The following is a 13,380-nucleotide window of genomic DNA, read 5'->3' on the forward strand; positions in this document are numbered from 1 at the left end:
AGGTAGGCCTTTGACCAAGCCTGGGTATATTCTACCGCCAAAGAGCACTGCTTAAGATTGTTTAAAGGTCTTGTGAGTCATCTTTCCTACAAACACAAGGGCACATCTCAAGTCCCAATGTTGGTGGCGCATTGGCGATGTAATTAATGGTTAATTTTCCTTACAACACCAATGTCTATGAGCGGTGGTTACCTCTTACTATCAAAAGGCTCATTCGCCTGTTTGCTTACCTATATTATGTATATATATTAAAAAAACTGACTTTTCTTTTCATTATCATTAAATTGACATGTGTCAGAAGCAGATTCATTGACATATTTAATCACACTTATCAACAATATTTCCATGTAAAGTCGTGAATGTTTTTTATTTTCAGAGATGTGAATGATCTTGACGATAGTTACATAAAATCAAAGAAACCATAAAACGGACAGTAAGAGCTGCTAAAAATATAAGCTTGTTAAAGAAAGGGTTCAAAGTTTAATCCACAGGTCTGCTCCAGTGTGATATACAATCCGACAGATGCAGGTTTTCTCACAATGTTTTCTTTCACCGATTACGAGATGGATTATGAACTTATGAATAGAAGTTCCGTATGCAAAATAGCAGTAATGAAAAACCCGTATTGGAACTCGTTGGGTTTGAACCGTCTTCCCAAAACCTACTAAGCATGCCTGAAATAATGAAACATTTAATAATAATCAATTTTTTTTTAAAAGTACTTTATGACCAAGCGGTCGCCAAAGTGAATTAAGATTGACATCACAGCCCATAATCAGTAGACAATTAAGAGATACGAGAACAAAAAAATATACTTACAAACATACCTATGGACGACCGCCGTGGTCGAGTAGTGTGTACACCGGTTTTCATCACACTCACTCCGAGGTCCCGGGTTCGATTCCCGGCCGAGTCGATGTAGAAAAAGTTAATTAGTTTTCTATGTACCTATCTATGATTTGGGTGTTCTTGGTACCGTCGCTACTTCTGATTTTCCATAACACAAGTGCTTTAGCTACTTGCATTGGGATCAGAGTAATGTATGTGATGTTGTCCAATATTTATATATTTATATGAGCTGAAATCAACACTCTGTATTCGAATAAGTATCAGCCGTCTTCTCCTATTATTACTATTCAATTCACTGGGCAAAATATTCGTACTATGGAAACCGAAGTTAGATAAATTTAATGCGTATCTTCTACCTCGTGTAATAACCTTTATTTTCATATAAATAGTGTTCATTAAAGACCTTAAACTATAATTTTTTAGTGGGGTGACCCGACTCCACTAGCAGATAAGGGTTAAAATAACTTGGATATCTTGTTATTCGTAATTGTTTCACTGAACGGAATAACTAAGAGCCGTTGACTTGTCAATAATACACCTTCATCGCTCTGTTGCATATACGTTCTATTTTTATTGACAATAAGGATTATGTATCGTACACATGCTCGTGACATTGTTACTGTCAGGTGGTAGGTGGTAGCAGCGTGCTCAAATTATAGAGAAAGCTGTATACAGCTGTTCAAAAATTTCATATTTATTATTATTTAAAGTAATCGTATCGTTGATCTACTGCTGGCCTGTTTTTGGGGCTTGATATTAAGTCACCGCTGCCCATAGACATTAGTACTGTAATCTTAATAATTATTCATATTACTAATGCGCCAGCATCCTTGGGAACTATGGTTATGTATCTTCCTCTAGTTACACTAGCTCATTGGATTTTCAAACAGTAGTCTAAAGAACACAAGTAGAAAATATGATGAGTGATGTACGGACACATAGCCCTACCAGGTTTTATATATTAAGCTTATTCTACCGCGATGCTATTGCGTGTTCTAAGCACTAGGTGATCTTGGCTCATTCTTATAATCATTTCGGTTATCATTTACTAGTGTTCGGTATCTTTGCAAAACCATCAACCATTTCTTACATTCCATTGTGGAACATCAATTCTTTTATCCAATATAGAACCATTTCATTTATTTATAGTCAAATTAAAAATTACAACCAGTTTGGAAAACAAATGCATGATGTAATTGCCTTTAAATAATGATTGATACTAATAATTTCTAATAAACGAAACTACACGACACTAAAAATTTAACCTAGTTTGCCAGAATTACTAGAATTATACGCGAACAGTGAACTATTGATTAAGTTAAAAATAGCGAAGGGAGTAAGGGAGCGGAGCTTTTAAATGATTGCTGTTCGAAGTCCAGCAGCATAAACACGAAAATCGTTTTTATAATACGATTTTACTATTAAATTATTCTCAATATGAATATATTTATAATACTCTAAAACTACATACAGATTAACCTTCATAATAAAATTCCATTTTGGGAAATGCTTTAATTCAAAAAAGTTTTAAATTGAAACGTGTTGCCGATATATACACGAACTATACAGTCACACCTCATAAGCTAACATCCGACCTAATTTAGTAAAGGTCTACCTACTTTTAGGTTTAAAAAAAATAAACGTCTGTGAAGATCCCACTTTTTCCCTTTGAAGAGAGACTTTGGGACTAATTCCATCACGCTGCTCCAATACGGGTAAGTGTATACTACACATGTGGCAGAGCTTCAATGAAATGAAATCCATGCAGGTTTCCTCACCACTGACCATGAGATGAATTATAAATACAGATTAAGCTCATTTAAATTCTGATTTGCGATTTGAGATTTGCTTGCCTGGGTTTTACCCGCAATCATCGGTTAAATACGCCATCTCGCATCTTATATTTCAATGATAACGCAAACGCGAAAAAAATATAAATATGTATGTGCAAAAACAAATGCACTCTGTATTTCCTCACTCTTATGATTGAGTGCGAGTAAAGTTACGTGACAGAAAAACCCAAAAAGTTCTTACTAGACTGAACACTAACTAGCCAAAAGAAACAAGTACTACAAGTCTACATAGGTACCTAAATTCCAATGTAATACAATTCAGTATAATGCTATTAAGAAAATATTTTGTAACGAAATGAAAAGCTAATATTTTCCAAATGAGAGCAAAGTTGCCAGCGGCGATATTAAGTAATAGGTAATATATACTTTAGGAAATGAAATCCAATGATCGTGTAAGACATTATTTCGTACTTTGTTACATAATAATGATAGAAATACTAAAGTTTTATAAAGATGATAAGATAAAACGGCTTCGTGCAAACCCGTCTGGGTAGGTACCACTCACCACATATTGTACCGCCAAACAGCAATACATAGCGCATTGAGTGGTATGTGAGCCGGTACAGGTAAGGGACCTAACAATATAGTTTTCAAGGTTGGTGATGCGTTGGCGATTTAAGGAACTGTTCAAATTTCTTACCGCGTCAATTCTATGGGCGATGGTGCTCACTTACCATCAGATGGCTAATTTGCTCGACCGCCTAACCATTTTAAAAATATGTAAATTCATTGAGATACTATGTGGCTTTTAATTACTGGTATATATCTTATATGATTTTGATATCTTATTTGGTAGACTGCTCACTATGAAAATTAGATTAGAAAATGATGGGTAAAATATGATTTTTTACGTTACGTACGTTAATAAAGGGACATAACATCTTAGATCCCAAGGTTTGTGGCGCATTGGTTATGTAAAGAATGGTTAATATTTCTTACAGTGCCATTGTCAATGGACGGTGGTGACTTATCACGTGGCCCATATGCTCGTCGCTCAATCTATGACATAAAAAATCTCATCAGAGGATACAAATCGCTTTCTATGTAGAAATTAATCAACGAAAATGGACACTCGATTTTAATATATGGCGCAAACATAGTCAAAGAGAAATTTATGGAACAGGTTAGATGCATAGAATCCAATCTGATCCCACCATGCTGGATGTCACTAAAACTTAGCAATTTTCATCAATAAAAAATTGCCGTAAATTATCAAAAAATGTTATTATTATTTCAGCCAACCAATCTAGGCTTTACGATTTATCAAAGTTCATATTATCTAATATATACTCTTTCGCTTCATTCAATAACAGATAAGGGTGTATATGTATTTCTTATAATGTATCTCGTAGTACAATTTTAGCTAAAATTGACATAAATAAATATTGGACAACATCACATACATTACTCTGATCCCAATGTAAGTAGCTAAAGCACTTGTGTTATGGAAAATCAGAAGTAACGACGGTACCACAAACACCCAGACCCAAGACAACATAGAAAATTAATGAACTTTTTCTACATCGACTCGGCCGGGAATCGAACCCGGGACCTCAGAGTAGCGTATCCATGAAAACCGGTGTACACACTACTCGACCACGGACATAACGTTCCATTAGCTCGCCGGACTGGAAATGGGATGTTTATGTCTCCAGGCGCCTTGATTGCCAATGGAGCCGTCGCCAATGAAGCCGACACGTGCTAGAGTGAAGATCACGCTTAAGCATATGTAGGACGCCCAGTGGCGAGGTGGACCGACAATTAAAAAAAAGTGGCAGGTATAGGATAGACGCGGGCTGCCCTAGGGTGTGATGGTTGGCGTTTTGTGGGCTTTCATATACAAATGACTGAAAAAAAAAATTAGCCTTGAACTCTTGACAACGCACTATAATGCGTGGTGCTTTAATCTCGCAACGATCTTTAAAAAGCAATTGAAAAAATATATCCGCTGTTCAAACAGGTTGAATGGATACACTATCGATGTTCATTAAACATTTCTAACCAAAAATTCTAATAACGAATTCATCGACAAAATTGGCTACCGATTGCGAAATTTCTAGTAACGTCAGATATCATCTAACAAAACCTTTAGAAAGTTTCGTTGTTCAAATTCACTGCCCCCAGTCCCAGCCAGCACTTTAATTACAACCAGTTTTTGCAACTTATTATCAGTTTGAGTGTGTAATTCCTTAATTTGCTTAGTGTGACTGACTTCAACATTTAGATGATCCAAATAGTAACGTCTTCACCATAATTCAAGTACATACAAATATTCGTATGACGGGATACATTCACTATCGCATGGGTGAGGTTACTGTGACAATGTAGTTTGTCCCGTAAATCGATCTTGTAACCAAAGGATCGCGTGAATTTGGATGGTTGCGCGGGCACCTTTCCAATGTCCTTCGGTTATTAGGAAGCTAATTTTCAGTTTGGGGTTAAGTTGGATACAGCGTATTAACGAGGGTTTCTGGATAGTTAATCACCCGTGTACATTTTCGATAAAATATCTTACCTAACGTCGTTCACGTCGTATCTAATATGTAAACGTCGTGCGTCGTCTTTAATAAATATATATCTGCATTTATTTAGTTACGAATGTTAATAATGGACAATTGCTATAATATGGCAAACGATTGATAGAAATCCGAATAGAACACGTGGATCTTAACTGAGGATCGAAAGTTATAAGTAGAAAAAGTAAGAACTCATTACATATTCATCACGAACTCGTAGTATAAAAAAAAATCTTTAGAAACTTCTATTTTAGAAACGCAAACGAACAAATGGCGAGTCTATTAGTCAATTACTTTAGTAATCACTTTAGTAAAGACACTAAGAGTATGCCAACGGGGATAGATTCGCGCTGCCTTACCCATAAACAAGGAGTGCGAGGGGTCGTGATTACCTTTACCCCCTGAGGAGAGGTCCGTCAAGCCACGAGTGGAGCACCGTACGGCATTATATCGACGACCTCGCAGCCAGTTCCGTGTCGAAAACGTTGAAAGGCCATTGCAGTGCTTTCATGCTTAATATGTTGTAACATAATTTGATTTGGAAAGAATATTTTGAGAATACATCATTGCATATTTAAACGTGTTAATTTACTTTGTTCTATGCACAATAATTATTATTATTTGCTATAAGATTTAATATTTTCCTATCAGACAGCAATTCGTCAGTGTATTATAAAGTTTACCTGATTAACGATTTAAATTGTTTTTAATCTTAAGTTTACTGGGTGGACTTTGGGTGGGTTTACTGGTTACTTATTTATAAGGTGCTGATGATAATGGTGACCACTTACCATCAGGTGGCCCATTTGCACGACCGCCTGTAGATGGCATAAAAAATACAGTATGCTCTATTTTTCAAAATTAAATATTTTATTTATTTTCTTCCTTACGCCCGAATACATCACAGAAACCATCGTGCATAAATCCGACTCGCTTCTTTTATGGATCTTTGTTGCAAGTCCAACCGTACCTTGGAGATCGCGTTAAGCCATTGATCCTAGGATGACAAACTCCACGAGAACCAACAATTTCGCAATTGTTTTAAATTATAAATTTCAGCAGTGCTTTAAATCCAAAAAACCTCAGATTGTTAGATAGTTTGATTTAATATATTATTTTGATAACTTTTATTATAATTGTTCTTCCGCTGCATTATTGAAAAGAGTTCTAGACTAACTATCATAAGACTTTATACTTAGGTAATTGTGAATTTTAAATCTACGTTCATAACGAGTTTGATGAATATAACAAAACATCTAAAGCCGTTAATCATGTCAATCTGATATTAAAAATGGCGCTTATGAGTTTTATAGATGATAATCCTTTGAATATAGTATCTGTAAGATGCAAAGTTGAATCGACTGGCAACGAATATACGTCGTCTCTGAAGGATATATATGTGATCCTCTAAGAGAAGTCTCTCAGTTTGTATTGCTTGAACTATTTGTATATTTTTCTTTATAGAAAGTTAGAAAAAATTAAAAATAATATATGTTTTTAGAGAAATTCTTGCGACCTTATAAAAGGCCCATTTACAAAATATAGATTATAGGCCTTTACTCAAATTCCGAAGAAAATCCAGTCTTTAAGTCCTTACTGGAAACAGAATAAATGTCATCGCAAAACAACAAAATTATTTGATCTAGTACAATAGTCTATATACAATAGTCCCGTACGACGAAATAGGGTTCAAATGGGTTTTGATATATTTTTTTATAAAACTTTTTCAGAAACAAACATTATTTTCTTTTTAATCCAGTATATCAACCCTTTACTTCTACCCTATAAGCCAACAATCTCCTATTTAAACTTTATTATATATATAGTATTTTTTTAGAAATATGTAAGTACACCATTTTCCAAGGTATATAATGTGCATTGATATTTTTTTTAATAATAATATTTAAAAAGGTTAATGTAAAAATACAACTTTATTAAGAATATTTGCTATCACTATAGCAGTAAAACTTCCAATGTTAAAATCCATATTACAATTAAAATAAACGCATTATTTTATGTATAAATTTAAATATATTAAATAGTACTAAACAGAAGCGTAATGAGATTTTTCTATATCGGTAGCAGCCTTCGTGGCTTTGACCATGGTTGGTGAGTTACAAGTAAAAATATCCGAGCAGTAATAATCCTTTAAAGTTTGCATCTCTACGTGCAAAGAACAACTACCAACAGTAGTATCTTTTTTCGCATCTCTTTTCATAAGTTGAGGAATCAAATCAGCAAATAATTTACTTTGGTATGTTCCAAAATTAACTAAACTTGGGCTTACCTGGGCTAATCTGATACAAAGTGATTCTCTGTCGCTGTAAAATAAACATATATGACAATATTCTGCCAGTGCTCGTATTATTTTCCAATCATAACGTGAATTACCAGGTGGAGTCACTGCAGGGAACGCAAACTGAGATCTACATTCCATGTTCATAAATATACCGCCCGCTTCTGTATAAGCACTTCCAGGTAAAACAATTGACGCGCATTCTGCTCCACGATCTCCTTGAAAACCTATGTAAATAATGGAGCAATCAGTCGGAATATCACATCTACAGAACACGTGGTCTGCACCTAAGGATATCACAACTTTTGGAGATAATGATTTCAATGCAGCTAATCCTCCTGGCTTCCATCCAACCTCTAAAGCCCCGGCGAAACTAGCCTCCTTTGTAATAATATTTATTACTTCCCAATTTTCGTCTACATTTAAGGTATTCATTAATTCGTTTAACTCATTCATGATAGCTACATTATGTGAAGTCTGTAATTGATCAATACCAATAAATATTAATGGCCTCATTGCACGTTGTAAATATTTTTTAGCTTTAGATATATCATTGACAGATATACCAATATATTGGACTTGATAATTATATTGGCATTTGGGCCCAATCGCATAAATATCACATTCATTATAAACATAAGCCTCTCTAATACGAGAATTTAAAATAGGAGCTTCAAAACGAGGATTAGTTCCTATAAGTAATATTTTATCAGCCGTTGCTACATCTTTCATTTTGACGTTAAGAGAATACGCAGCTCTTATATCGATATTTGATTCAGAATAAGAAAAACCACGTTCAATGTATGTGTTATCAGAACCAAGCATGTTAAGTAAGTCCTTCGCAGCCACCAATGTTTCTACAGAACAATGCGGACCTGCTATCGCCATTAACTTAGTGGGACACGTAGATCTTATTAGTTTACCAGCTATTTTCAAAGCACAATCCCAATCGATTGGACACAAGCCACTTTCATTCCTATGCATTGGAGTCACAAGTCTTTGAAACTCAAGAGAATCTATCGCCCAGCGACCTTTGTCAGATAGCCACTCCTGATTGATGTCATCATTTTCACGCGGCAAAACTCGTAATACTCTATCAAACCTATGATTAATAACTATGTTGGTACCTGTCGCATCAGTTACGTCAATAGAATCAGTTTTTCTAAGTTCCCACGGTCTTGCTTTAAACATATATGGCTTAGACGTTAACGCTCCAACAGGGCATAAGTCAATTATATTTCCAGATAATTCAGATAGAAACATTTTATCGACATATGTCCCTACTAACATGTCAACACCACGTCCTGTCGTTCCAAGAACGTCTAATCCACAGACTTGAGAAGCAAATCTGATACAACGTGTACAATGGATACACCTTGTCATCTCAGTTCGAATCAAAGGGCCTAGGTTTTTGTTTTCCGTGGCTCTTTTGCCTTGGAAGTGTATGTCTGTGAATCTTGTTCGATCGTTACCAAATTTCATCGAAAGATCTTGTAAGTCACATTCACCGCCCTGATCACAAATTGGACAATCTAGTGGATGTTCAGCTAAAATAAATTCCAATACCCCTTCCTGTGCTTTCAAAGTCATTTCAGAATTTGTTTGTATTTTCATATTCTTGGACACGGGTATGGCACAAGCAATTTGTGGCTTCCACATACCTTCAATTTGTACAAGACACATTCTACAGTTACCAGCTATTGACAATCTATCGTGGTAGCAAAATGTAGGTACGGTTATATGCTCTCGGCGCAAAGCTTGTAGTACTGTGAAGTAACTTGGCACTGAAACAGCCTTACCATTTATAAAAATGTTTACTTGATTCGCCTGACTCCGAGTCTGAATATCATACAACGTTTTACGATTCAGCAACTTCTTGAATAATCTGAACATAGCTTGATTATAATTATTTGTAATTTTAATTCGATATATCCAAAGATATATTTTGATTAATGACAATTAATGTCAAGTAGCCTATATGACAACACGATCAAAAAGTTTATACCCCTTCATAATAAGGATACGCTCTAGACATTAATTGCGGCAATCTCAATACCAGTTAGTATTGTGGAGGAAGTGTCATAGTACACAGGCGTGTATGACACAGGTCGACACAGGTCTCTCTTGTTTCACTCTTGTCTTGACACTCTCTTATTTCTATTCACTCATTCTCATTGTCGGATGGGACGATAACTATTATTTATGGCATAACTCTAAACCATACCTCGAAACCGACCATTTAGTAACAGTAAAATATTTCGTGTTTCAAGTAGTTATCGAGGGTCAAAAATAACACAAAATAGGTAAATGTTGCTATTTATTTTGTTAGTCTTAACATTTCAAAATGGATTTGCTTACAAGATCTTAAAGGAACAATGCGAATAAAAATTATGAACCGTGTTAAGGATTTACAGAATTTCCATATAAAATCCAATCGCTGAATATAAAACTCCGTACAAAACCAGATCCTAACGACATCATAATAACGCCGCGATGTGAAAAAGTACAAGCATATTTATTAAATTTACGTCTACGTGTATCAATTTTGTAATGTGACTACCCAGTGTGTTATTCTCACATTAAACTCGATAAAGAAATATTAACACACACATATACACCTGTGATTTAGTTGTAAAGGTAATTTATTTCAGAAATAAATACTAGTTGAAGCTGTAATTTGTTAGTATCGTTATTCATAGATAAATTGCTTATTTTTTTTTCAGTATACACGTTTACCAAGCAAACATCAAAATACACTTCTTCAGGATAAATATTTGGTCAGCCTGATAAAGATGGAAGAGAGCACCTGCTTAGGAGACATCGGGCAGAGACAACTAAGCAGACCAAAATAGGGATTTAAAACAATAATTGATAATGAAATTATTGAATAATGACTCTTATTTAAATAATCTTTTTGATATAGTAAAAAATATCGTACTTATGCATAAAATTTTGCTTATAATAGAAAAAAATATATTTTAGGGAGCTAGGAAAGGTTCAGGAAAGGCTAGCTTATAAAACTTATTATAACTCGAATAGAAAATTTGTTTCTAGAAATTTTACTTTCATAAACCATAGTAGATCGCTGACTAAGGGGATCTGGTACAGAACTATGCAGCCCGGACTACGGAAAAGTCTTTGGTTTGATGGAGCCAATATGAGCAGGTCTTCAATTGTCACAGCTTTTCGGCTTCGTTCCGGCCACATTCCATTAAATAACTTTGGCTTTCTTATGGGTGAAACACCTTCACCTAACTGTAGCGTATGTAACATCATAGAAGACACGTACCATGTAATAATGGAGTGTGCTCGGAATGAGGCTGATAGAATTTCTTTTTTACGCTTAATCAATTATTGCGGGGAGGTTGGGGCATGTAATAGTGTCCTCGCTGACCCTACATCAGAACCAGCGCATGTTTTGTACAAATTAGTGGATGGTGTTTTTAAGAATCGATGTAATTAATCAATTTGTTAAATTTAATGTTTTGTAAGCACTATGAGGGTGGCATTTTCTTACAGAAAAAACCCTCTTTAAAATAAATGATAAAAAAAAACCATAGTAACTCGTTCGCGTTTCTGAGCAAATAATTTAATATTCCGTGCATGTACCCTTTACAGGGACAAGGGAACGATTTAACGGCTAAAACAATATTATATTAAATGGAATCCATCGCAGCACTGGCTCAATAAGCGTAAAGTAAAAGTAAAAAGTAACTTCCTGTAAACTTACAGGATATCCTCTTTAAGAGAGAACGATTGGAGTTTATTCATCCAAGCTGCTTGCGGGTTCGTGGACACAAATATATGCTCGCAACTACTACTTGGCGAAGCATATAGTATAATAGTTTAGCAGGCATATGCCTGCATATAGCATGCTTGGCGTATGGAAAACATTGTGAGGAACTAGGAAGCGAACTGGCAAATAGATTACTTGATGATGATGTATATCGCTGTGACAAATATTTGCAATTCCTTCACCAATGCGCCACCAACCTTGGACGTAAATATAATATGTCTCTTTTGCCCCTAGTTACTCCGCTCACTCACCCTTCAAACCGACACAGAACAATACTAAGTATTGTTGTTGGGCGATAGAATATGCCATACCATCTACCAACCCGTCTGGTTAGGTACAGGGTTGCACATAGCCCTACGACCAAGGAATCAAAACCAAGAAATACAATTTCAAGCTTTCGTTATCATTTTATTCAAATTAATTACGCCTACACAAAAATATATACGATTCAATATCTAATAACATACAAATTGTATGAAAATTGGACTTCATAAAAGGGTTGAGGTTATTAGGGAATTATTATCTGATCCCGTAAAGGGTCGCCAATAGGCTGAAAGCCTTTTCTATTAGTGAGGCCCAGTTTTTTTTTTTGTATTTTAACCTTAGGCAAATATATTTCAGGTATATATACTAGTAATAGCTATGTTTATTTACCAAAAACTTTAAATGTCATGTATTAAATCTAGGAAAATACAAACTAGCTTATAAATATATTAATGTATAGTAGTACAGGCGGTCCTCGACTTACGTCGTTTCAAGTTCCGTCGAACAATGTTTTGACACTATTCCTCAAGCATACGTCAATTGTTTCGATGTCAGGCATAGGAGAATTCACTTGTCGCAAGGTCAATGTCATAACAAAAAGAAAAAACGAAGCAATCTAATATGTCTCGACTTACTTCTTATTTCGAGAACCCAACATGCCGTAAGTACGAAGACTGCCCGTTTAATATATTTGCCTCGTCCAGTGGCTAGACGTAAGGCCGCCGATAAAAAGTTATTGGAAGTATGTCCACTCCTCTACCGCGGAAAGCACGTTAAGCCGCCGTCACATCAGATAATGAGAGTATAGAAATATCTATTCGCCGACGTTTATGCACTAAATGTCCTGTACTATAATTTTCATATGCTTAAGTAATAATTTTATTATAAATTATTATATAATTTGAATAAATGTAACGTGCTAGTGACACTTATATGCTGCAGTAACATAAAAAATCACTCAAGCAAGTGTCGCGGCAAACGAAGTCTTTCAATTATTTCAGCATATTATCTATTTAACGTGTAACGTGCCATATGAAACTTCGTTTTTTTTAATTATATTAAAAAAAAGAAAGTTTACTCCGTAATTTAAAACTTCATCGGTATCCTGAACACGAATCAATTACAGACGTAAGAACTTTTTGAAAACGAATAAATAGAAATAAAAATGACGAAACATGTTAGGTATGATCATTTATAATTCATACCCTGGAGCCCATGTGGACAGAATAATCATATTTGTAACTTAAGGCTCTCATCCATCTTGGCCAACCTTAGGTCACTCTGCACGGATCCCAAAATACTTTTCCCTCAAAACTTTATTAATGGTTCGACTGGTGATGTTTGTTATTATTATTTAGGGCACGCGGGTTTCATACTATATAGCAACGAAATAGTAATGCTATGTTATGGCAGCTTTATGACACTACTGGCTGTGCCCGCGACTTCGTGCGCGTTGTTTGAATTTAAGTTATTTGAATATTGTAGCGTGATTTTATTTTTATTCTATATATATGACGATCTCCGTAGTCGAGTAGTGTGTACACCGGTTTTCATGGGTACGCCACTCCGAGGTCCCGGGTTCAATTCCCGGCCGAGTCGATGTAGAAAAAGTTCATAAGTTTTCTATGTTGTCTTGGGTCTGGGTGTTTGTGGTACCGTCGTTACTTCTGATTTTCCATAACACAAGTGCTTTAGCTACTTACATTGGGATCAGAGTAATGTATGTGATGTTGTCCAATATTTATTTATTTATTTATTTATATAATTCTAAAATAAAAGTAGCCTAAGTTACTCCTTATTAAATCC

The 13,380-nt window shown here is 35.1% G+C and overlaps 1 protein-coding gene across 1 annotated transcript; it reads right to left on the reverse strand.

The window, feature by feature from the left end:
• Positions 1-7,262: 7,262 nt before the first annotated feature.
• LOC113396547 (NADH-ubiquinone oxidoreductase 75 kDa subunit, mitochondrial-like) lies at positions 7,263-9,407 on the reverse strand. Its single transcript, XM_026634527.2, has one exon. The coding sequence runs from the start codon at positions 9,405-9,407 to the stop codon at positions 7,263-7,265; it is 2,145 nt and encodes a 714-aa protein (XP_026490312.2).
• Positions 9,408-13,380: the final 3,973 nt, after the last annotated feature.

The sequence above is a fragment of the Vanessa tameamea genome, chromosome 15 (genome assembly GCF_037043105.1).
Source record: "Vanessa tameamea isolate UH-Manoa-2023 chromosome 15, ilVanTame1 primary haplotype, whole genome shotgun sequence".
NCBI lineage: Eukaryota > Metazoa > Arthropoda > Insecta > Lepidoptera > Nymphalidae > Vanessa > Vanessa tameamea.